Below are 27,398 nucleotides of genomic sequence, written 5' to 3'. Positions count from 1 at the left end.
TCTGAACATGAATGCATCAGTCATGATGCCCTGGTACTTTTGGATTGCTGCTCACCTTTTTTAAATTGCTGTCAGTGTTATGTAGATGCTCTACACCCATTTGAATCTTGTATAGCAGGATGTGACAGATGTGAGATTCTTCTGCAGGTATTATGATAGAGCCTCTTTGCATTGAAATACATTTGTTGTATAGTTGTTCCTGCTGCCTCGCCGTGACCCCTGCTGATGTCATCAAAACGTGCATGCGGGTGGCAGCTTGATCGGGCCGGACAACGAACAGCGGTGTGATTGACTGCTTCAGGAAAATGGTGACAGAGGAGCCAGTAGCTACAAACACACACCTGCTATATCTCACTATGGAAAATTAGAGGTTTCACAGTTGTAGAAAAAGCCTTCCAGGACTCCTCTAATTGTGGTCTGGAAGATGTGTGCGAGATTGCATTTGGACGCAACCCCAAAGCTCTTGTTTCTTCACTCTGTATGAGTTTTAAGATCATCTCCACAGTCTGCTTTAACTCCTGTGACCTTCTGCAGAGATTGTTTTACATTGACTTTGGAGGACAGTGTCTCTCTAATATTTCATTCTGCGTCCAGCAGGACACGAGTTAACCAATGGGCCGAGGTTTGACTGGTTAGTGTGGTCCAGTTAGTCCCTGCTGGTAGATGTTGAGCTTCCTAATCCTGAATTATCTGTGTATTCTGGCTAAATTCGTTTTTTTTGCAGGCAGCATTCAAATTACAAGAAGCTTGTGTCTTTATGTTATAGGAGATGTTTTTGCCTCAACCTCAGAACTTCCTCAGGTTAGTGTCAAACATGCTATAAAAACAGCTATGTGCTACTTATTGTACTCTGCACAGAGTGGTTAATCTACACAAAAATCTTATCAAATTGATGCATCTCTTGATTAAAATAACATCACAACATTTATTTCCATCAAGAGGTACATACTTTTTTGGTCTATCTCTTCTATTCAGTTCAAGAGTCCAGCACTCTGTAAAGTCTCCTCCAGCACATCACAAAGACTTACAAGGAATTTAAGGTCTGGACTCAGAGGTGCCCAGTCATGTGTGAATGATTCTTCGTGCTCCCTTCCAACCATTCTTTCACCGTCTGAGCTGATGAATCTTGACATTGTCATCCTGGAATATGGACATGATGTGTCTTCATATATGGTTGTTTAAGGAAGGAAAAGCTACACACTCCATCAATTAGGGTTAGAAGAACTGTTGCCAGACACAGACAGACATATAACATGCTAGAAACATCATAATCACTGCAATAATGATCCAATCATAGACTCTGAAGCATTTGCCTAGTTAAACCTATATTATAGTGACTGTTTTTTTTGGCCAGGCAGTGTAAGTAAACTTAGAATAACTAACTGCATAAGTGTTCACACTTCTGAACTAATACTTTGTTGAAGCACCCTTTGATTTTATTAAAGTACTTAGTCTGTTTGGATAGGAGTCTGTCAGCTTGGCACATCTTGATTTGGGAATAATATTGCAACCTTTCGTTGCAAAAATGTTCTAGATCTGTTTGTGAGGCACCAGGTCCCTCTTCTTTTTCTTTCTCTTTCTTTTGATTATCTATCTATCCATCTATCTATCTATCTATCTATCTATCTATCTATCTATCTATCTATCTATCTATCTATCCATCCATCCATCCATCCATCCATCCATCCATCCATCCATCTATCTATCTATCTATCTATCTATCTATCTATCTATCTATCTATCTATCTATCTATCTATCTATCTCTGGAAAAAATTAAGAGACCACTTAACATGGATTTCTCAATGTTAAGTGGTCTCTTAATTTTTTTATATATAGGATCTAACAGGGAATACAAATGTAAAATCGAGACAAACAGACTACAGGAATTTGGTTAAATGCATTTTATTACTGTATTGTCATTTATTGAAATAAATCACAATTGTTGCTTTCAAATGCAGAAATTATTGGACATTCACTTAAACACGAGGAACACTGTTGGAAGCAACGTTTCGAAATCCTCATAAACCTACTTTTTGCTCGTGAATACTACAGGAAAGACGGATGACTTCAAACTGATTGAGGTAAATCAGAAAATATTTACCAAAGTTTTGGCTTAGAAAAAAGTATTCAGATACAAAGACATTCAAAGAGGTTCTGCAAAAGTTACTGTTAGCGTTTCAAACAGGACTGGGACACAGAGAGAGGAAGACCTTGATCTCTAAAAGAGTAATTCAGCACGTCTGAAAATCAACCCAGTATATTGATATGTATAATAAATACATGATTGTGCCTCTGCTGAGGTGAAGAGGAAAAAGATCAACCATTAACAAGAGAGAAAAATAAAAAGAGCAGAGTTGAAAGTCACAAATGACTCCAGCATTTGGTCCAGAGCTAGACAGCAGAAATCTCTCCATACGTGATGCTGGACGAGTCCCACTGAAACCATCTACAAGAGGTAGAGCTCAAGATTTCTCTAGGTCTGTGATCTAGTTCGTAATACAATGGTTACTAGTAATGAGAACAGTAGGGTGAATCTTACAAAACCTCTCAAAGATATTCCATTGCATTTCTTATATTTCAACACCAAAATTAAAAAAGAAAACATCTTCATTTGAAAGAAAACTAAGGATATTTTTTATGACATTTTCTACGAAATGACAAAAAAACCCTACAATTTAAGCACACTCCCTTACCCCATTTTTACTGTATTACAATCTGTGTATATTTAAGGCAGTAAACCTAATCATTTTGAGGATGAACTATGAGCCACACATGGGTTTGAAGAGCTTCATCTGTGTAAATGGCTTATATTTGGCTATGCATAATGAGCCGAGAGCTTAGCACACTCAGAGATACCTGGATAGAAACAGAAACATTCATTATGGTTTGGTTTGGTTTTTGCATGCGAATGTTAAGGCTTCTGGTTGTGGGGTGACTGGGAGGCCCTCTGCTCTCACACTATGAAGCGCATCTACGATGTCAATCTTTCACATTTTCATTCCAAACAAAAGGCAGAACCAAAGGTTATCAGACAGAAATCATTTCATTTCCAAAGAGAGAGAGATGATTACAGCTTTCGGAGATCTGTGTAGGGGTGCTGGTTTCCATGATGCTCAAGCGGAAAGGCGTTGGGCGGCCAGCTCCTCCGCGTCGTCGCGGTTCTCGTTGATCTCCACCAGCGTCCGCACAAATCGGGTCCATTCGTCGCTTCGCGGGATTGCGATTTGCTATAGAGAGAAGAGAAAAACATTGTGTGTAACATGCGAGCGTTTTGTAAAGAGGTGTAAAGCCTGCCGTGGCAACACAGTGTACGATCAGGCTATTCTGAGAGTGAACTGACCCCTGGCTAACAATCCCCCATCTCATTCTTCTACTCATTCTGCTTTCATCCCATCTCGTGAGTGACAGAGGCCCTCTGTGGCCCCTGATGGGCTGCGCTGTTAGGGCCCCTCTCTAACAGACGCATAATTGAAGTGTGTGTCATCATTAGAGGCTCCGCATGGGCTTTTTACACCACCGTCTCGATAACAGAACGGGAACAAGAGTGAGAAAGCCACTCAACGTCCCGCTCAGGAACTGAAGGTGTTGCTGTGGAGTCAGTCTGTGATGTGTCTTAAGGAAACTCTACTATCTTACCTCGCCAACGTCGTAAATGTGGATCTGTCCCTCTGAGTCCCCGACAGCGATCTCTCTGCCCGACTGAGACCAGCGCAGTCTGTTCAGAGCAGGACTTCCTTCCACAGCCACGCTGACAGTGGGCACCTGCACACACAAACACACATTTGTTGAGCTTACTGTGTGTTCAACTTTAAAAAAAATACCAATAATACAATTTGTTCAGTCAGTATCTGATCCATCCACATTATTATATCACAGAGGTCATGCAACAGAAGGGGATTTATTACTTTCATGCTGATATTTGAAAAGTAACTTGCTGTTGAACTGCAAACAGGACAAGGCTGATCCCAACAAACTGTACAATGTTCATGTGCTGGTTCAGAGTCCTGTACAGGGCCAGTTTGGTAAACCCGCAGATGCAGTACTTCTCCGACAGCAACACTAATTTAATTCCGTACCCGACCTGAACTACACCCGCATTAAAATATGGTTGATTCTCCTAAACCTTGTGATAAACAGAAAGCAAGGAGAGAGAGATCCCAGTATACCATTTTGTTCTGAATATTAGACGACCCTGATTATAAGATCAATAAGATCTTAAATATTATTCCATCTGTTATGTCAAATATTAGCGGTTCACATGCAGGACACTGTACATTAACCATCTAGCAGAACAGCATATATAAGCTACTGACAGTCTCCAGTATGTACAGAACTCTGCGGCTAGGATGCTTACTCACACAAAACTTGGATCTCATATTACTCCAATCCTCAAAAAACTTCATTGGCTGCCAGTTAAATCATGGATCAAATATAAATTTCTCCTCCTGACGTACAAATCTCTAAATGGACTTGCCCCACAGTATCTGATCGATCTACTCCATCCTTACAACCAAGCCCGGTCCCTGCGGCAGAGTCCTGCAACGGGTCGGGTACCCGCGGGTATCCGCGGGTACCCGCATAAAAGTGGCTAAAACGGGTGGATTATGACATTTATAAAATTCACGGGCGGGGATGCGGGCGGATAATTAACTCTGTGCGGGCGGGTAGTAGCGCGGATGGGCGGATGAAAAATATGAGCAATATTTCTGTGGCAAAGTGAACGCGAGAGCGAGAGAGAGAGAGACCAGGGCGTGATTGTGAATGAGCGTCACCTGCGAGCCACACCGGTCTCGAGTTCTCTGAGGGAGCTCGGAAGCATATAAGGACGAGAGATCACCAGACCTGGATTTGACGTTGAGTTGTGTTTACGTTTTATTATGCGTGTGCGCATGGGAGATGTCCATGAAGGGCTACTCACGTTACTTTCGTTTTGTTTGGTTAAGTCTTTTAAATGTTCGCTGGTTCCCAGCTCCTTCTTCCCCCATCCAACTTTTTGTAGGCTATTACAATTTCTATGTCCAAATTACCATTACACATACACGCAACAATGATATACCATTTGACCCATCACGTCACCACCACTGCGACATTGAAACTTTAGTTGATGCCTCTCGTAGCGCAGAAGGAGCGAGCGTTGCAGGAGTAGCAATGGATGAAGTAAAAGTAAAGCTGGTGAGTGGAGTAGCTATATGAAATTGTTGACAATGAGTCTTTAAAGGCACTTTTGCCTGTTTCATTAGCCCATTCATGACGCTGTTGGTGTTGAGAGAGGTGTAGGATAAAAAAATAAAGCATTTTAATTTGAATGTTTTAGCGTGTGTGATTTATCGCGGGCACGGGTCGGGTAACGGGCCAAATATTAACGGGTCTGGGCGGGTACGGATTTAATTTTGAAATTTTCACGGGTCACGGGTCGGATCTGGTGCTAAACCTTGCGGGTACGGGCGGGGGCGGGTCTCAAAAAATGGACCCGTGCAGGACTCTGCCCTGCGGTCCTCAGACAAGGACCTGCTTGCTGTCCCAAAGTCCAGGCTATGGACGTTTGGTGATAGAGCTTTCTGTGTTGGTGCTCCTTCTTTTTGGAACAAGCTTCCTCATTGCATTCGCTCTGCATCATCTCTAGCAACCTTTAAAAAACAACTTAAAACATATCTTTTCACTGAGGCCTATGGCCCACCTATGGCTCGGTTTTCTCTCCCTCCCCCCCTTCCCTTCCCTTGCTGTTTGTTAAGCGTCCTTGGGTTTTGTGAAAAACGCTATATAAATTAAAGTTATTATTATTATTATAAAAACATGGCTCCACGAATGCACACTACTGCCCTGTTGTGCATTTAGACTCAATCGGTCAACTCTTTTGGAGTCGACTCCCCATCACTAACTTGTGAGACTGTTACTAATACACCTTGGCTGTGTCTGAAATCAACCCTAATACTGTAGCAGGGTTCCTCAAATCTTGGAGAGCCAATGCCCTGCAGAGTTTAACTCCAACCATGATCAAACATGCCAGAGCAAACTAATCAAGGTCTCCAGGATGAATAGATAATCACAAGTAATTGAGTTTGATCAGGGTTTGACCTAAACTCTGCAGAGCAGTGGTAGCCTAGAAATCTAGACGCACCCTAGCGGCAGCAAATCTAATCTGCCCGCGAGTGTCATCTAGCAACTCTCAATACCCTTCTGAGCTGTAAACGCCAAACTCTTGTCAGGCCAATCACATCGTGTATAGAGTTGGTGGGCGGGGCCATAATGACGACGGCCGAGTTGCATTTGCGTCTTTCGAATCAGCTTTGACCGCGACTCTGGAAGACTTGGAGTTAAGCTTTTCTCTGAGAAAAGAACAAAGAACGGCACTGAAGTTATTCTTAAAAAGGGAAGATGTGTTCAGAGTTTAGCTGATCGGATACGGCGAATGTTTAATCTGTCAACGAGCTCCCCTTCACCTTCGTTGCTCTGGTTGGTGTAGCGCTATCCTATCGCGTGCAGAGGGAGTTTGAAAGACAACCGTTTATCCCGCCCCTCGGATTGAGCTGTCTATGGGGAGTTTCCAGACCAAACATCTTGATGTGGGTCTGGCTTGTCAGGCTAGAGCAGTGGCCCTCCAGGGCCAGCTTTGAAGAACTCTGCCCTATACCCTTAAATAGGGCACTATTTGAGTGGAAAGCTATTTGTAGTGGTGTCTGAAACCATACTGGACATTATTAAGAGAATTCATTCAATCCCATAATGCACCACAATAACAAGTGTACAACCAATTGCTAGAGAATACCCGTAATGCACTGTGAGAGTCGTGCTGAATGAATTCCCTCGTCTCGGCAGAAGATGGTGGCCGTAGCTGAATCATCCATCCATTTTCCAAACCTCTGGTCCAATGTGGCTACAGCGTAATATCATACCTTCTATCTCCTCATTCACTATTCCCTACATTACTCCACTAATATAGTCCACTTGAAGGAGTGAATGAAAACCAGTGACACAGAGTGTGCCGCAAGGGCTGTTGCTTTTGCATAGTTTGTGCTTGCTGTTTAATAATTATGTTAATATTATGCAAAAAACTAAAAACGATATTTTACTGAGGTACATTAAATGCTTTAAATGTAATTAGCAGCACTGTTTGTTTGAAATCATCTGACTGAAAATAAACCCCTAAAAACACTTAAATATCCAAATATACTAAATATTGTCAACAGCCCTTAAATGTATTGGATATAATTGTTTATATTTCCCAACACTACTAAAAGAAATACGATTTTGTCTCTCATGTTGAAGAGTGGATGAATATTGTTTATTCTGCAAATGTAAGTGTGTGCTTATGTATCGATGTTTCGTGGCATGTAAGCTGTTTTAACCTCTGTGTCATTGTTGAGGTTCCACAGGTCGATGCGTCCCAGTCCGTCCACACACGCGAAGAGGGCGGGATGTACCGGAGACCACATGACATCATAAACATAATCCGAGTTATCCTCAAACGAGTACAGCGGTTTGTTATTCTACAGCAGAGAGAAAATCACAGAGTCAGCTGAGAGATTCATGAATGGCAGTGTAATGTAATGAGTGTGCATGAATGATCCATTACCTTGTTGCTCCAGAGCTTAACGGTCCAATCAAAAGAGGCGGTCAGGAAGAGATGAGAGAAATCTACCAGCCCAGTCGCAGTGTGACAGTGAATGCCTGTGATTGGACCATGATGTCCCTCGAACATCTCACTGATACCTGCCCGACTGCTCTCACACACACACACACACACACACACACACACACACACACACACACACACACACACACACACACACACACACACACACACACACACACACACACACACACACACACACACACACACACACACACACACACACACAGAATGACAGAGGGTTAATGATCAGCATCTCAGCATGTTTCCATCAGTCAGGTTACACTTCACATTACTAACACACACCGCTGAGTGTGTGTGCTGTGTGTGAGCTCATTACTGTGAGAGGTAAACAGCCGTGTGAGATGCTGAGAGTGTGTGTAGAGGGTGAGATAATCACAGCATCACAAATGAAGAGGAAACATTCGCTCTCAGCTCATTACAGCACACACAAACACATCTACTATACCCCATTCATAAACACAAGTTGATTTTCATATTTCTGAAATAAAAGAAACATTTAGCAGGAACTTCCATTCAGGGCAATAAAGTATTGGGAGATAATGATCGTAACATGATTTCTGCTCCAGTAAAGCATGTGTCAATGTATTAATATAAATAAATATTAATTAATTATACACAATTGCTACCCACCGTAATTTTATACCTACACTAGCGGTCAAACGTTTGGGGTCTGTTAGATTTGTCCCTTATGCTCACTAAAAGGCTGCATGTACTTGGAAAAAAAGTAGAATTGTGAAATACTATTAAAATTTGAAATAACTGTATTCTGTTGTAATATATTGTTAAATGTAATTTATTTCTGTGATCAAAGCTGAATTTTCAGCATCACATGATCTTCAGTGTCACATGATCCCTCAAAAATCATTCTTATATGATGATCTGCTGCTCAAGAATCATTTATGATTAACTTTAATGTTGTGATGGTTACCATCATAGTGAAACCGCAATGTATTTTTTTAAAAATAGAAAGCTCAAAAGAACAGGATTTATCTGAGTTTATAAATGTATATATTGATAAGTATATACATTCAATTTATTGTTACTATTTATATTACACATTCGTACACATTAATATATAGCGTTAAGTTGATTTGTTGAACAGTCCACCTAATAAACCAAAACATGCATTTCCCCAAATTTCTACTTTCAAAAATGTGTTGGTAATTTTTTAAATCTATTTAGAACATTATACAATAAACTTTGTCACAAATAATGTAAATATAAATTATGTACCTGAAAAGTAAAATAATTCACACAGGGATTCATCGGGAATGAATACTAAGCAATAGATTGTTATTGAATATTATATATCTATTGCTTAGCATCCTTAATTTCTGATTTATCTTTTTATATATTAATCTCGGGGAGATATATATATATATATATATATATATATATATATATATATATATATATATATATATATATATATATATATATATATATATATATATATATATATATATATATATATATAGATACACACACATATACACACACATACACACACACACACACGCACACACGCACACACGCACGCACGCACGCGCACGCACACGCACGCACACACACGCACGCACGCGCACGCACACGCACACACACGCACACACACATCAGGCAATCAGGCATAACATTATGACCACTGATAGGTGAAGTGAATAACACTGATTTTTAAACTGATCTTCATCACGGCACCGGTTAGTGGGTGGGATATTTTAGGCAGCAAGCGAACATTTTGTCCTCAAAGTTGATGTGTTAGAAGCAGAAAAAATATGCAAAGAGTAAGGATTTGAGAGAGTTTGACAAGGGCTAAATTGTGTTGGCTAGACGACTGGGTCAGAGCATCTCCAAAACTGCAGCTCTTGTGGGCTGTTCCCGGTCTGCAGTGGTCAGTATCTATCAAAAGTGCTCCAAGGAAGGAACAGTGGAGAACCGGCCACAGGGTCATGGGTGGCCAAGACTCATTCAACAAGACAAGATTGATGCACGTGGGGAGCGAAGGCTGGACCGTGTGGTCTGATCAAACAGACGAGCTGCTGTAGCTCAAATTACTCAAGAAGTTAATGCTGTTTCTAATAGAAAGGTGTCAGAATACACAGAGCATCACAGTTTGTTGCGTATGGGGCGGCACAGCCTCAGACCAGTCAGGGTGCCCATGCTGACCCCTGACCCCGCCGAAAGAACCAACAGTGGCACGAGAGCATCCGATCTGGACCACTGAGCAATGGAAGAAGGTGGCCTGGTCTGAGGAATCACGTTTTCTTTTACATCAAGTGGATGGCCGGGTGCGTGTGCGTTGCTTACCTGGGGAACACATGGCACCACATTGACACGTACCACCTAAGCACTGTACACCCATGTTCACCCTTTCATGAGAACGGTATTCCCTGGTGGCTGTGGCTCTTCCAGCAGGATAATGCTCCTGACACAAAGCAAAAATGGTTCAGGAATGGTTTGAGAAGCACAATGAGTTTGAGGTGATGACTTGGCCTCCAAATTCCCCAGATCTCAATCCAATCAAGCATTTGTGGGATGTGCTGAGCAAATAAGTCCGATCCACGGAGGCCCAACCTTGCAACTTACAGGACTTGAAAGATCTGCTGCTTACATCTTAGTGGCAGATACCACAGCGCACCTCCAGGGGTCTAGTGGAGTCCATGAATCAATGGGTCAGGGCTGTTTTGGCAGCAAAATGTTATGCCTTATCGGTGTATGTATATTATATACATTATGGTATATGGTATATATTATATATATATATAATTCAGGGACTAAGAAAAAGCCATTTTGTGAGAAAGAAAATGTTTGTTTGCATAAGCAGATTACATGCACAGATCCAGAGATCTCCTGCAGTGTGTGTAAGTGTGTGTATTACCTGCCATGGCGACAGGCTGTGTAGACCGATCCATCCTCACTTCCCACCACAAAGTTATTAACGTCACCCAGAGGGAATGACATGGAGGTGACCGCAACGGATTTAGACTGCTTAAACACCAGCTCCATACTGTCCTGTTGGCACACACACACACACACACATCAATAACACCACAGCCAATAGTCTCCCTCACAGATTACCAATGCACAATTTAAATTCAGCCAGCGCTTTACCAATCATTAACATCTGACACTGTGGTTTGGCAAACGTTTTTGGAAACTCAAGGATGAGTTAATGGCATACTGAATCCAAATGCAGCTCTCTGTGTGTGTAAGGGAGCAGGGAAGAGGTTGTGGCTCTCAGTGGGCCTCTTATAGTACTTCTGAAGCCAACAAATCACTTCCCTTGGCACTTGTCGGTAGGTTTTGTACACAGCATTCACCATTTTTACTGGTTGAGTAAGCAAGTTGCTTTCTTTGAGTATGATATTCAAACTCTGAAACCATGAACTGAGAATTTTTTATGGAGGGTCATGTGAGAGCAGAGAGAATTGTGGGTACCTGTGGTTGAGACAGCATGTCCAGACTCCAGGAGCACATCTTTCCATCAGTAGAGATGCTAATGAGGTTATGAGCATTCTGTGTGCCAACCACATTAACACAGTACACTGGGTGCTGGAAGAGAAGAAGGAAAGTAAGGTTAGGCTAAAAAAAAACATTGAAAAATAAGCAATATTTTGTTTTAGGACATCAGTCACATCACAGAATCTCAGGGTTCATGGACTGCAGCTACTGCTTCGCCTAATTTTCTGTGTGGTGTGGTGTGTGTGTGTGTGTGTTTTGCCATGTACCGTGTGAGCCGCAGCAGAGAGAGGTGTCCTCTGGACAGGAGTGCGTCTGTTACTTCTGTTGTCCCATAGGACAATCTGTCCTGAATAAGTGCCACCGACAACCAGGTTTGGATGAAACTTTGCAAACGCTGCAGACATGACAGCAGACTACAGGAGGGAGAGAGGGAGAGAGGGAGGAGAGAGAGAGAGAAATCCCCAAAATTTCATAAAGACAAAAGGAATCCTTATAAATCAAGCAGTTAAATTCTGGTCTGAGAGACACTATTGCTTTATCAAATGAACAGATTTAATTTAATTTAATATACATATAACCATTGATCAAACAAAGTCAAAGGCAGCTCAACTGTGCTTGTTTGCCATGCGAGAACAAACCTTATTGGTTCTTGTGGAAGCTCAAAGTTACTGAAGTGACATGTGAAAACAAAACTTGTTGGTTCTTAAGCATCAAGTAAGCAGATTTGAGCCTTCATTTATTTACCATAGTTATTGTGCTGCATGCATGTTTATCACACTCTCCACTGGGAGTTTACCAGACCCAATATACTCAGCTTAGAAGATGTAAATTGTAAAATCTTCTGTGAGTGTTTGTGAATACATGTGGAGTGTTTTTGCATCTCAGAGAGAGCGAGCTGTGTATCCGTTCCTGAGGGCAGCACATGTGGTTCTACTCAGGCTATCCACAACGGATCACCTCAGGCCAAACACACACTGAACATACAGTAACACTCAGCAAATAAAAGAAGAAATGCCACAATCTGCTTCCGTGTTGCTTGTAATGCAGCATAATGGCTGGAATGATTAAAATCTGTGAGTCTCATGACTTTACTGACTGTTTGAGTATTTGCGTTTATCCATAAATCAACTGAAGTCAATAGAGTTCACACTAGTAATTCTCATTTTAAAAGTTCTTACAAATTTCAGTTTTCTTTTGTTGTTTGACTAACATTAACATCATAGGACAGAAAATTGTCAATCAACTAAAGCATAAGTACCAAATCGATTTATCTTTTGTGTTTTCTTGCGCCTAAATGTTTTAAAATCCTTTATCTGGCTTAAACTGACTAAAAAAACACACATTTACAGATATGCTTTTGAGGTATGGAAAAGAACAGCATGAACTGACACTTTAAAACCTCTTCATTTTTGTTCTATGGAAAAATGTCATGGGTTTGTGATGACATGAGAATGACAGATTTTTCATTTTAGGGTGAACTATTCCCTTTAAGGTATCGTTTGAGTGTGTGTGTGTGTGTGTGTGTGTGTGTGTGTGTGTGTGTGTGTGTATGTATAATGCATCACAGAATCTGTGCAGGGAAATGATAGGGAGAGAGAAGAAGCGGATGAAAGAAAATCCAGCTGCAATCTGTGTGTATATGACAAGCATGTTCACGTGGGATGGTTTTCAGGAAGTGCGTGTGTGTGTTGTGTGTGTGTGTGTGTGTACCTGACAGTGGAAGACATACTCCGGTGTGGCCTTCTTGTATTTCATGTTCCAGACCAAAGCCACTCCATCAGGCTCATGTGGGGCTTCCTCATTGTTGTTGTAAGAGGCGACCAGCAACTCTGGATACTGTGAACACCAAGTACAGGTCAGAAGAACAAAACTGTTGGCTATTTAAGAAAAAAAACTGTTGACTGCTAGCTTTAAGTCTGGTCCACATTACAGTTTTTCTGGCCAAGAACCACCCACATACACTTTCTTTTTTTTTACTTTTTTATGCTGACTGTTACAAATATGCAAAAAAGGGAAAAATGTACTTTTTAATAATAACTAAATGTTACCAAAGTAGTTATTCACCTCACATCATTCTAAACCATGTATGACTACTCATATCAAGACACATTTATTTGTATAGCAGCTTATACAGTATTGTTTCACAGCAGATTCAATGAAATAAACAGTAAAATGCTATTGTTGCGAAATTCATCAATTATGAAATGATCTTAATTTTGTCTGCAAAGCAGCTCTACCGAAGGTAGTAGTATCATTCTTCAAGTCAGTTCAATGTTGATTCAGTCCAGTTCAATAAGAGTGTCGATGTTGCAAAATGACATGCTATATTCAGACGGAAATTTAAGTTGTCATTCACTGAAAGTCCTATTTGAAATGACACGCAGATGAGTAAATGACTGAAATTTTATTTTTGGTGACCTATTCCTTGACGTACATTTTTCAGTAAAGTTTTTTTTTAACAAAAAATTTACCAGAAAGAAGCTACTTATTTCAACAAGCTAAGGTCTAGCGTGACACTTCATTGCAGCTGTGGAGTGTTTTCATTAAATCTTATAAATTCATATATTTTTAGTTTAATTCGCACTATTTACTGAAAACATATTAATTCAGGTATTAATTCATCTGACTATTTTGAAGGTGATTGTGTCTTTTTTATATTTTATATACTTTCTCACATCCCAATATGCAAGGACAATTAATACTGCTAAAAAGGGATTTACACCAAATTAGACACAGCGGCTTTAAAACGACCCCACTGTGAGCTGTTTGATACATCGCAAAGAAATTCATTTGGAAAAGCCCCTCTAAACATACATTTCTTCACATCCATATTTGTTGGCTCAAAGGGGTCATAAACTGAGAAATAAAATTTTCCTTGAGCTTTTAGTTAAGATCTGCGGCCTCTGCAGAAGAGACTCAAACGCCTCCAACATTGCAACTTTGGTCCCGCCCACTGGTGTGTTAGTGAGATAGCGAGGAGAGAAGAGCGATACAGGAATACTACATTAAAAATAACATCCCCTTCCAGTGTAGGAAGCCTAACAATTTCAATTTCTAGATAATTTCTAATGTACAAATCATACTAACATTATAAGTGCACCCCAGGAAACATAAAACAGTAAAACAATGCAGTTCATGAACCCTTTAAAATATAAAATAGTTATATTCTGGAACATTGAAAACATGTCTACCAAATGAGCTAGAGCATTTGCTGGTGTTTTTAGAGGATCAGTAATATTTTCAAGATCTCTGTTTCATTCTTCTCTTATTTCACATTCTCTAATACTGCCATCAGAAATACAAGCAGATTTAAGAACATCAGGGCTCATTTTGATATGTAGTGAAGGTAATTCAGAGAAAATACACTGTGGATATATAATAAGTAAAGGTGTGTGACTAAAAATATAAGTATAACACTGAAGTGTTCTGTGATTTTACAGATCCTAAGCTTCATTGGAACAGGGTTAAATTGACCTTTAAAAGCAAAATGTCTGTACATCTGTAGATTAAAAGGTTTTGAAGATCAGTCAAGCATGTCAAACCTTTTAAATGGTATTGTATTATAATAAATATCAATTCATGGTTACAGTAAATAACATATAATACATATTATACCCAATATTATGTCACCCATCAGACATATAATTTATTAAAACTTGATCAACACATTTAATCTGTTATCATCATTGTGTGTAATGCATGTTTGATTTACAGTACACAGGAAGTTTTGACATAAGGTTTAAGAGGTTACATACCTGTGGGGACCAATCCAGACAGGTTACCACTCGCTGTTTGGACCAACGCTCATCAACAAACTGCCTGTTTAGGGACAGTTTCGCCCCAGCCTGCATCTCACTAGATACACACACATCTCACATTAAACAGTGCATATGAGCTGGTTTGTGATTTTTTTATTTTAGGGCTGATCGTTACCCCTCCTTCTCCTCCATGTCACGACCGCTGTAGTCGAAGAAAACATCCACGTGCTCGGAGAGAGCGCGCTCCATGATGCGTGTGCTGTGATCGAAAAACTCCATGAACTCCTCAGTGTGAAGAATCTGCAACTTCTCCTCCTCCGTTAGCTCATGAGGGGACGCTACACTCACCAACAGACAGGAAACAATGGCAGGTGTGTAATGAAATTAAATGAATTCCATTTAAAAATCAATTGAATTCTTGATTGTAATGTTGACAAATGTTCTGGGTTTGTTCTTGTTATTCCAGTTGAGCCATGCAAGAAACTTAATTGTTGTCTAAATATCTAAGCACAAGTATATTGCACAGGGTAACTGCACATAAATTGAAAAAATGTTTTTCGATCCACTTAACATTTAACACACTCTAGGTGGAAATAAGTCCATAACTTGAATCAGGAGCACTAAATTGTGTGCAATAAACTGTCAATAATTCAGTGGTCTGTTTTTTCCCCCTTGCATTATGTTCTATTCTAGTTGTGTTTCTATTATACCATTATATTTTCATTATTTTAGAAATCATATTTAAATAACAACTCCTGCAAATTTTCATAGGCAAAAATAGAAAATATATGAATTGCCTTCTTTAATCATGAATAACAATGTCAATGTCATCAGTGTTCTGATATTATAGTGAAACATACAAAACATGCAAACACACCAAATGATGTGTAATGCATTACAATGGAGCTGGTAGGACAACGAACTTGAGTGTTAAATACTTTACCTTCCTCTTCTTGATTCTCTACTGGTTTCTCTTTCTCTGCCTCAACCTCTGGCTGTGGTGGTGGGGCCTCTTCCTCCTCATCTTCCTCTGCAATAGTACAATCACAAACAGTATAGTTTACACCAGAGCTGCAGTACTGGTGTTATTAAATGATGTTTTACACTGTTCATACGTGAACCTGGCTTAAGTTCATAACGTGTAAACTGTTGTTTAAAGTTCTTATGTGGATATTTATGAGTTTATACACACTGTTCCAAATTATGCAAGAGACATATAATTAGGATTTCAGTAAAATAAACATTAATATTCAGTGTTTGTTTATGTCGGGCATCAATCTCAGACAGGTTTATTAAACAGTTTGCCACCTTACTTAAAGAGGTGGTTTCACATTATTAAGAAAGTCACAGTTCTCATGCAATATGGGGAGGAAGAAAGCTCTTTCTGAAGATGAAAAGCATGAAATGGTGCAATGTTGCATAGGCATGAAAACGGCTAATATTGTGTGAAAACTGAATGGAGATTATCAAACTATAATAAGATTTGTGAGTAATTTAAAACACAAGAGACCTCTGATAAAGGCTCATTAAATCTGCACTATGTAACTTTTTTTGTGTTCAAATTTTACAACATTTATATAATGAGCGAGTACATTTTCCAAACCGTGTTGTTGTCTTATCCCGAATCCCTGTGGTACACTTATAATAAGTGTTTATAGTCAGACTATTTTAAACCCGTTGGGTCACCACCCCTGCGGAGTAACACAGTACCTGCGTAACTGTACAGAGAAAAGTAGCTCTGGCTACAGTGTTCTTCCGCAAGACGCATGCAGTTTTGTTTATTAACCGCTAGAGAACCAAAAGTTACATAATTACATAAAGTTACATAAAGTAACATTAAGGAAAGTTACTGTCAAAAAAATTATTTGTATTAAAAGGACAGCTTATAAAAAGAGCCACTGTTGAGCAGCATGTATAACTGGTATTTGAAGCTGCTGGTGTCTCTAGAGTCCCAATAACCTCTAGATCTCAATAACAGCAGTCTGGCTGTTGTGCGTAAAGTATTTAAGCCACCTCTAACCAAAAATCACAAAGAGAAACGTTTACAGCGGGTGTAGCATTTTCCAGCCGTTCGATATTCTCTATCAGCACTGGTAACGTTTCAACATTTGTACCAGGGTTTATTTCCTTGACTGTTAAAAGGACAAACACAAAGACATCCCTTTTACTCAGCAGATATTCAAACTGATTTTATGATTATGAATATAATATTGACCAGAAGAATATCCGTTAGATGCAGGTAATATACTCGCTTAGTTGATCTCTCGCTCATAATAGTCAACGCTACATAATACAATAAGCTTCAATGAAGCGACTCAACGTTCTTTATATATATTCACTATATTGCCAAAAGTACACCCCTCCAAATCATTGAATTCAGGTGTTCCCATCACTTCCATGGCCACAGGTGTATAAAATCAAGCACCTAGGCATGCAGGCGCTTCTATAAATATTTGTGAAAGAATGGGTCGCTCTCAGGAGCTCAGTGAACTCAAGCGTGGTACCGTGATAGGTTGCCACCTGTTCAATAAGTCCATTCGTGAGATTTCTGTTAGTGGTATTATGACAAAGTAGAAGCAATTGGGAATAACAGAAACTCAGCCATGAAGTTGTAGGCCATGTAAAAATCACAGAGTGGGGTCAGCACATGCTGAGGGTCACAGTGCGCAGAAGTTGCCAACTTTCTGCAGACTCAACAGCTACAGATCCCCAAACGTCATGTGACCTTCAGATTAGCTCAAGATCAGTGTGTAGAGAGCTTCATGAAATGGGTTTCCATGGCCGAGCAGCTACCACTGGACTCTAGAGCAGTGGAGACGTGTTCTCTGAGTGACCAATCACGCTTCTCTGTCTGGCAATCCGAGGGACGAGTCTGGGTTTTTGGTGGTTGCCAGGAGAACGGTACTTCCCTAACTGCATTGTGCCAAGTGTATAGTTTGGTGGAGGGGGGATTATGGTGTGGGGTTGTTTTCAGGGTTTTGGGCTTGGCCTCTTGGTTCCAGTGAAAATAACTCTTAATGCTTCAGCATACCAAGACATTTTGGACAATTTCATGCTCCCAACTTTTTGGGAAGCAAAGTCCATTAAAGACGTGAATGAGTGAATTTGGAGAGGAGGAACTTGACTGGCCTGCACAGAGTCCTGACCTCAACCCCATAGATCACCTTTCTACTGAAAGCCAGGCCTTCTCGTCCAACTGACCTCACAAACGCTCTTCTAAAAGAAAAGTCTAAAATTCACATAAGCACACTCCTGAACCTTGTAGAAAGCCTTCCCAGAAGAGTTGAATCACTATGGATTAAGAATGGGATGTCATTAAAGTTCATGTGCATGTAAAGGCAGACATCCCAAAACTTATATCTGATCGGTGCTAAATTACTCAATGTAGCACTGCATTCTTTCAAAGTGTATACTTTTGACACCACAATTCAGCACACCCCTATTTACATATCAGCACCTATTCAGTGTTCAGCAACTCTAACCCTGACCCTAAGGACAATATGAAATGTTGCATGAAGTCAGCCAATCACAATAGAGGTCATTAACATATATAAAAGACCTATTAAATGAACAGTAGCCTTTTTAAATCTATGTGTCAGAGTGTGAGATAAATGGGTAACACTTTACAATACGGTTGCATATGTTCACATTAGTTAACTACTTTAGTAAACACGGACTAATAATACTTCTATACAAAACTTCTAATTTATTAATCTTAGTTAATATTAATTTCAATATTTACTAATATAATCCAACAAATATCAAAAGTTGTACATGTTAATGCACTGTGAACAAATATGTAAAATGTCCCCATGATTGCCAAGTAACATAAAACAACCAGGACTGTGGAAGGATTTTCTTTATTTCACTGGTTCTGAATAATATCAACTGAATAAGTGGAAAAACCAAAGTTAATCAGCCAACAAATTGTAAGTGCAGGACTGCTGACAGACTGCTTGTCTGCTCTAATGCTCAAGAACAAGATCAAAAACCTGGAGTGTGTGTGTTTGAACATTGTATCTACATCCTAGACTCTGTCCTCTCTCTAATCTACAGGGGTCTTTGCCATCACAGAGGTCTTAACCTACAGCCCGTCCAACAGACTCCTGGCGTAACTGAGACAGGGACTATTCAGCAGCGCATCCCATAGACACACGCAGGGCAGCAGGTGCCAGTGGCTGAGACAGCTGACGGCTGTGTGTGTGCATTAGGCAGATGGTTTTGCTGCATTTGTGTGTGTGGTGGCACAGGGATGGCACAGGGGTTTCTGCCTGACTGCTCTTAGTCAAGACTCTCTCCGGATACACAAGTTCGTGCAATTAGAGAGTCTGCAGGGGGTCCAGGGACCGCTATTCACCCCCAAACATGAGCAGCTAAATGAAGCTGCCGCCCTGACCAGCTGTAAGCCACACACACAGCTCATCTCCTACAATACTCACCACTGACGCCTGAACAAATGCGAAGCTCAGAGAAAAAAAGAAACGAAAAAACGTTAAAAAGACGTTAAAGGAATAGTTCCCAAAATTAAATGTCTTCATTTATTTGCCTTCATGCCATTCCAATCTCATACAAGTTTCTTTCCTCCATGGAACAGAAATGGTGAATATCTGAAGAATATTATAGCCTCATTACACTTTCAATAAAATACAAAAGGAAACAGGGCCAGGTTTGTCAAGCACTGAAATTCAAAAATATATATAACCACCATAAAAATAGACCATATTAAGGCTGCATGACTTAGGGGGATATATATATAACCTAATTGCCCTTTTTCTAATAAATATTATAAATAGGTTTTCTTTTTTATACACCATGTTTGGAGTTTTTTATAAAAAATAATTATAAAATATTAATATTGTTGTTACTTAATACAATTAAGAAATGTTACTAGAGATCAAGTATTTTGTGCCCCCGATCAGAGTCATTGAATATTGAGAATCAGCCGATATCGAGTCCCGATCCGATATTTGTATTTTCCTAGTGTTTGGTGCACACTTCAAGTACATTAAAGTATTAATTATTAAACAATTACTACACATATACTGTATCTAACATGTTAACGCATGGGATACATGTTTTGTTGTTTAACACGTTAAATATGTTTAACGCAATTAACACAGCATCCATTTTTTCTGCCATCCTATGGCGTTACATTATATGACCACGCTCTTATTATTGCAAATGCTTTTAAACCATTTATGTCCTGTCTATGCACCAGCACAGATAGCACGTCAGAATCGATTTCTCTTTTCCACTTGAACATACAATAACACAAAATTATGCCAAAATGCCCATTTGTCAAGGACCCTCATAAGAGCAGTCTTAAATTAATTAAATAACATCTTAAACGAACGTAAAGAGCTGTAGGAAAACGAGACGCGACTGATATCTGCGCCATGTGCAGCAGCGGCAGGTCTTAAAGAGACAGCAGCCACTAATGCTGTCAGTTAATATTAATCAAAGAACAATGGTAACAGAGAAAATTACTCAATGCTCGACTAAATAACTTTTATAGCTTTAATAAGGATTGATCTATATTTAATCTTTAATTTATGCAGTGCAGACTGTTTGATAACTGTATTCAATTTCTGTTAGACAAGTAGGAAGGGCAGAGGTAAATATGTCATTTATTATGGTTTTGTGAGAGGATTGTTTTAAGTCTACTTAAATTAAAAGTTGTTATATTTTTTAAAGCTTAAGAAATGTTAAAAAAAAGCAGCATTTCCACCGTGGTAACTTTAATGTGGAGCAGCATTTACTGCAAGCACTAGCTATGTTTCCATCCAAAGTTGCAAATTTAACACAAAATTAGAATACCGCAATAAACGTTTGTGAATAAAGCACTATTTCCATACAGTGAGTCAAAAATAAAAAATCCCTTCCTGATAAAATGGCACTACATATCACTAAGAACAATGTAAGTTATTTTTGTATATAAAAAATGACTTGTGCCTCAAAACCCAATAAACGTGATCATCACGTTATCTTGCTGTTTGGGAATGCAGCTGCGTTTATATGAATACGATGTACTAAAAAAACGTAAAAAAAAATGTGTTGCTTTTTTCTTGAACGGACTATAACGTAGTCAAAACGATCCCTGTTTACACAGATCCGCGAAAAATGCTGTTTTCAGCTGCCAGCTGATGCAATTTTGTAAAGAAACACTATGTGCCTATAGACTGAACAGGTAATACACATGAGCATGACATCCCAGTTTTCACAAATTGATGTTTTTGTTGTTTACATGGGACAAAAAGGCATCGTTTTCAAAAACGTTGAAACCTGTTTTCAAAAGCTTGCATTTTCAAGCCCGCAAAACACTGTTGTCATGTATATGAACGGCCAAAAAGCATCAAACATTTTCCAGTTTAACTGAAAAGGGTGTGGTGTAAACGCCGCCTAAGACAGTTCTGGCAGGTAACTACACCAAACTACTTTGATGAAAGACTTTGGCTAAGGCATTTCAGAATGACCAGAACAAAATTTCAGATACCACTGGTTAGTCAGTTATGCAGTCTCATTGCCAACTCCTTTCTTTTTCAGTTTCAGCCTCAGACATCACATCCACAAACCGTTGGCTTAACGTCTGAAGTATATGGCACTCTTACTTTGAAACTTTAGCCCGACCGATATTGGTTTTTGGGGGTTGATGCCGATATTAGGGAGTAAAAAAATATATATCGGCTGATATTATTCATGTGAATATTATAGTACAGTACCAGTCAAAATTTTGGACATACTTTCCCAAAGGTGTGTCCAAACTTTTGACTGGTGCTGTATGTATATGTATAAAGGGCCACACATAGGGCCTGAAAATAACACCCGACCACGCACCAATTGCGGGTAAATTTTGCAATTGGCGGGTAACACTGTCAATCTACCTGCTATGAGAACTGGGTGATTCATTAGGCAGTTTGAGAGAAATGTTCATGCGATCAGAAAGAAGATGAGGCACTTCTCTGGCTACGTTTGGATATACGAGTAAGTAATAAACTGTTGATGAGATGGGATGAGATAATGCAAAGCTGATGAAGGCTACAGTACAATGACAGTCGCACAGATGTGTGCACGTTGGCAGTTGTCGGTGATAAAATGTCTGGTAGCCGGTAACTTTACCAATAATAATAATAATAATATTAATTTAGTTCTGCTTAACGGTTCCTGAATGCTGTAACAGCTGTCAGGACCTGTCTATGTGACTAAATCACCCATCAATCACGCATGTGATTAGATTACATACGAGCTGCGGTAGGTCTATATCTGTATATGACTGTCTGTGACATGGGAAATCAATGAACAAATTTTTTTTTAAAATTATATTCTAAGAGTTATTATTAGTTGTATTGATTTAGTTAACTTGACAGCACTTAAATGTGTTTTCTTAAAAGTTAAAGAACAATGCCTGAGCAATTCTTGTTTTTCACTTTAATAATGCAAAAAGAAAAACTGTCTGGCAAAAAAAAATCACTTCACTGCATAAATACAGATTAACCTTTATTAAAGTTATTCAGTCAAGAAACTTTTGTTATCTAAACTTTATTGAGAAAACGCTTCCCTGCTATTGAGATTTTCTGGCTTTCCGTGTTTTCACTTTTATATGGTAGGGGGCAATATTTCACATCTCCTGAACGAGTACAGAATCTCCTGATCAAACACAGGAGAAGAACAAGCAGAAACGAGCGATCGCATATAAGCAGATGCGTATGTTAAATAGCACGTTCGTCAACATTAAACAGCATGTTAATCAAAAGGAAATGCTATGTTAGTGAATGAAATGTCGACCCAGGGCGAACTATAGCACTGTGGCGCCTTAGGGGTGTTGATGGACTCGATCTACTCCATCTGTGTTTTCATCGTTCTGAATCTCATCTGTATGTAATCGGTGACAAAAACGTAATTTTCTCAGCTTTTTGCTTTTTTTTAAAATACTTTTTTAATGAAATTAACCCACATTCAAGTGTTGATAAAAAAAATTATGCATGAAACAAAAAAAAAACAGAGGGTCTTTTCTTTCTTTTGATACACTGAATGTTCAGATATTTACACAAGATATTCTGTGAGCCATGAAACTTATGAAAATTACCAAAAATGCTGGTGGTGACTGGCAAATGTCATGTTTATGTTCACTTAAGACATAAACGAATATGTTCACAATGATTCTCGACAAGTATCAACACTTTTTGTGTGAATATTCACTCGCTGCGAGACACGTGGGCGCGCGTTCATATCTGTGATATATACGCTGATGCCTATATATCTGTGAAAGGCTCATAAAATCGGTAGACCGATAAATTGGTCGTGCTGTACTGGATACACTTCAGAATTCTTGAAGTCGTAATCTGAATGTGTTGTGTCCAACTGGAAACAAAGCCGTCGTAACACCAAACCCCCTCGTAGAAGAAAAACTCCATCCTGTTTACAACTGGGACAACGAGAATCAACTAAATGCAGGATTTTCAAAGGTATGTGAAGTTTGCGGCTCCATTGTTGCAGTAAACTTGCTCAACATTCTTGAATGAATAATTTATTAGATGCACACCGGTCTGTTTTCACATGGACATCAACTTTGCATTTTCACACCCCTAAACATGACTCGATAAAACGAATTGTGATTGGTGGCGTTACATGTCAAACGTCCTACACGAGTCTACTATCTTGTTGCACATCGAGGAATTTATTCAGAAAATGTGCTACCATCCTAGTTTATGTAAATTGAATGCCTACATTTTTCATGTACATTTTTAAAATTGAACGGTTTTCGTGTGACGTTCAAAAATATGCATAAAAATACATAACATAACTACTGACTACAATAGGTCAATATGTTTTTTTGTGATCATTTTTTATTTCTATTAATCGTGCAACACTAGTCTTTAATAAGCCATAAGACAAGCTTCTCTGTGAGAAACAAAAATAAATATCATTATTCAAGTCATTATACACTGAAAATAGCTCAAATGAAATAAGGCAGCAAAAGCCATTTGGCTATTACACACAAGAACCAATGGTGCAATTTTTCTAGACAAAACGACTTCTGTAGTCCATTTTTAAATGGGAATATTACCAGTTAATAATGACTTGCGATGTTTTCCTCACACAAAGCTCTGACCTCAGAACACTACGAATATAGTGCTACAACAATGGACTGCTTTTGTTTTCCATTTTATAGAGGAAAAAAGCAGCTAGGTCATTCTTCAAATATTCTCACCTAATAACACGAGGACAAAATTACAAAATAATTTGGATTTTGGGGGGATTTATTTCTTTAATTTCCCCACAAACAGTCAAATGGGTTTGCGTTACACCCATGTTAATGGCATGCTGTTTTGCATGAACAGAAAAACTTGTTTCAATAGAGAGTGAAATCGCCCTTTCCTGCAATAATCAAAATGATAATGTCATCTGTCAGATTTTACATCAGAAACGTGTCCACGGCTCTCTCTGGAAAGGCTGGGTTTGAAGAGAGAGGAGGGGGGAGGTGGGGGTTTCGCTCTGATGAGTTTATGGAGTCGTTCTGATGACACGGGCCATCTCGCCGTGCCGGGCCCGTACTCAGGAAGGAGAGAGGAGAGAAGGTTAAAATCTTTCCTTTCAAGGGCCTCAATCAGGCTTGGAGGAAAACAGTAATCAGTGTCTTTCAGTCCGGGGCCCGAACGCAGCGCGGCCCTTTCTCTGCCAGCCAGACCCGAGCAATCAACCTGCCAGGCATTAGCAGCGGAAAGACAATCTGAAAATAAGGGGTGTAATGCACCTGCCAGCAAAAATGCCCATTTGGAGAAAAGCAAGTGATCCTGGTGACCCCACAGAGGGGAGGAGAGAGAGAAAGAGAGAGAAAAACATTTAACAGAATTCACCCTGATGGCAGATCGCCTTCCCATCGACACCTCATCTCAAAGCTGCAGCAATTATAGCTTTTGTATCCCTCAAGAAATAAAAGCTTTTTTTGCGGGGGGAGGATGCAAGCAGAGAGAGAAAGAGAGCGGCCAGTAATCGGCAGGCTTTGTCAAAGGACAATGTATTAATGCAAGCGCCCCATGGGGTCAGAGGTTGTTCGAGAACAAGACTAATGCTCTTTGATGTCCTCTGCAGGTGCACGGACTCCGTCGGGTGCCCACAGAAAAGGAGACACAGAGAGACCTTCCAACGCTGACTTCCTCGTTTGTGTTTGTGAAAGAGGACCGAGCGAATCTTAGCTCTGTGAATAAGACTCGGGACTTCTGCGCAACTCAATCAACGGGTCGTTTGTGATGGGCTTTACCCTTGGAGAAGAAAAAAAAAGATGTGCACAGGGAGTTCACACAGGAAGTACATTTGAACCGAGCAACAAAGATCAGTGTTCACTGTCATTCTGGGAATCACAGGTCTGATGGACGCTGGATTTAAATGTCTAAAGGTCACCGATAACTATAAAATAACTATAAAGATAACTATATTAGAGTCCATCCCAGCAAACGATATGGTTCAGTTTATTCTAAGCGCGCATTGTCTGTCACTTTTAATGCTGTGGAGCTCGTTACAGCAGGATGGATTCTGACTGGCTGACACTGCAGAATGGTTTTATCCTTCTGAAAGTGATTCCAATGATTTTATTTCTCTGTGTCATTATGAATACAGTTGTGGTGTGAGCTCTGCTTTAAGGTGCGGTCACATTTACCCTTGTTCGGCAAATGTTTGCGTCCAAAATCCAGTTATTTCAATAGGAATCCAGGATAACCCAGGAGATTCAAGGAATCCAGGAGAAGAGGAGATGGTGGTCTAGTTGGTTAAATCAGGGTATACACAGTAATCCTTAAGTTAAATTTACTACTTTTTAATACCTTTTTTACTACCTTCAGAATATTTTTAAAACCATCAAGACACTGAATTGCAAGTGTTAATCAGCGGCCTTTCTATTATTTACACAGATTTTGACATATATAACATACAAAAAAGAATAGATTTAGAATCGACACCAGGAGGAAATCTGGTATAAGTTATTATTCAGACACAGTAAAATAGATCTCAACATTCACAAAGGTTGGTTAAGGAGAAGCATTACGTTTTTAATATATTTTTTAATATAATAATTTCAGTTAATCAAATTAATGTAGAAACAACATAAAGACAGTATATTTTAAATACTTGTTTAAATGGCATCTTTTTATGAATGAAGGCCAGTATTACTGATATTAATACAGCTACTGATTTTTATTTATTTTTTACATTTATTATCAGGCTTCAAAAATATAATAGTTTTTAATTTAAGTAAACTTAAAACAATGCTAACATAAACCCATAATAAATGTCATGTTTACTCCTGCCCTTCCTGTCTTAACAGTTAGGAAATATACAGAAATTTAATAAAGTTATCAAAGTTATATGCAGTCTGCACTGCATAAACTATAAATTAAATAGTTAATCCTTATTAAAACTACAAAAGTTATTTAGTCAAGAGCAGCGAGTCCTTTTCTCTGTTCCCTTTGTTCTTTAACTTTACTGACAGGAATCTTTATTGGCTGCTGTCCCTTTAAGAGCAGACAGACACGCTGATCTCACTGTCTATGGATCGCGCCTCATCCTCTCACAACTCTTTTTGTTCATTTTAGACTTTATATAAATCATTTAAGATTGCTCTTATGAGGACAGTCGTTGAAGATATGCCTTGAAGCAAGTCTAAAATAAAACGTAAGCCAGCCACTTCTGTTGAGCACGCAGTGTTCTGAGATGATGCCGAACGACCACTGAATATGACGTCAGCATCAAACATACGCTGAGACGGAGACGAAAGATCTTTGGTTATGTGCCCAGATACGCTAAAGTCCATATTTAAACGAACTAACCAGAATAGGACACCTGATAGTCTAAAAAAATTATACTTTTGAGACCACATTTAACACTTTTAATGGCCTTAAATTTGACAATTTGTATTTATCACTTTTTAATACTTTTTAAAACCCCGCGGACACCCTGTAAATGACTGAACTGATGATCAGAAGGTTTGATCCCAGTGTGTCCTTGAGCTAGGCACTTTACTCCATGTTGCTCCAGGGGGACTGTCCATGTAATAAGTGCACTAAAAAGCATAATGCGTCTGCCAAATACATAAATGTTAATTATTTGGAATTTTACACCCATATTTCCACAACGGGTTCAAGTTGTTCATGCAGATTTTCCACTTTGACAAGCATTGACTTCTGTGTGAGCTTTGTTTCATAAATCGCTGCACAATTGAGAATAGAGAATAAGAGAATAAACCTTTTTGCTCACACATTTTTACACCTTTAGCAAGCAACTCATAAATTTCATAAATTTTGTTGTGAAGGCATTATAAATGAATTCACATCTAATGCCCAATCATTTTGTGAATGTGCGAAAGACTTCTCTATGCAGATTTTGCAACGTATTAAAGTCTCCAAAAGTGAAAAAGAAAACGAGCAGTGCGGGGGCTTTATTATCCCTATAATCAATGCCGTAATTCCAGTGTCATTGACTGATAGCTGATAAATGATGAACGAAGTGTGTTTAGGAGATGATGGACAATAGTATT

The 27,398-nt window shown here is 39.2% G+C and overlaps 1 protein-coding gene across 2 annotated transcripts in view; it reads right to left on the bottom strand.

Moving 5' to 3' along the window:
• Positions 1–1,887: 1,887 nt before the first annotated feature.
• Positions 1,888–27,398, bottom strand: part of dync1i2a (dynein, cytoplasmic 1, intermediate chain 2a) — a 56,376-nt gene continuing 30,865 nt past the window's right edge. For both annotated transcript variants that reach the window (XM_067443185.1, XM_067443186.1), the window contains 11 exons: positions 15,816–15,902; positions 15,048–15,210; positions 14,870–14,969; positions 12,825–12,950; positions 11,381–11,527; positions 11,091–11,204; positions 10,531–10,664; positions 7,575–7,719; positions 7,348–7,488; positions 3,638–3,763; positions 1,888–3,228 (listed from right to left, as the gene is read on the bottom strand). In XM_067443185.1, the coding sequence (XP_067299286.1) occupies positions 3,115–3,228; positions 3,638–3,763; positions 7,348–7,488; positions 7,575–7,719; positions 10,531–10,664; positions 11,091–11,204; positions 11,381–11,527; positions 12,825–12,950; positions 14,870–14,969; positions 15,048–15,210; positions 15,816–15,902 (1,397 nt within the window). In that variant the 3' untranslated portion in view covers positions 1,888–3,114. The remainder of the gene's footprint in view (positions 3,229–3,637; positions 3,764–7,347; positions 7,489–7,574; positions 7,720–10,530; positions 10,665–11,090; positions 11,205–11,380; positions 11,528–12,824; positions 12,951–14,869; positions 14,970–15,047; positions 15,211–15,815; positions 15,903–27,398) is intronic.

The sequence above is a fragment of the Pseudorasbora parva genome, chromosome 5 (genome assembly GCF_024679245.1).
Source record: "Pseudorasbora parva isolate DD20220531a chromosome 5, ASM2467924v1, whole genome shotgun sequence".
Classification (NCBI taxonomy): Eukaryota; Metazoa; Chordata; class Actinopteri; order Cypriniformes; family Gobionidae; genus Pseudorasbora; species Pseudorasbora parva.
This window is presented reverse-complemented; position numbering and strand designations above follow the sequence as displayed.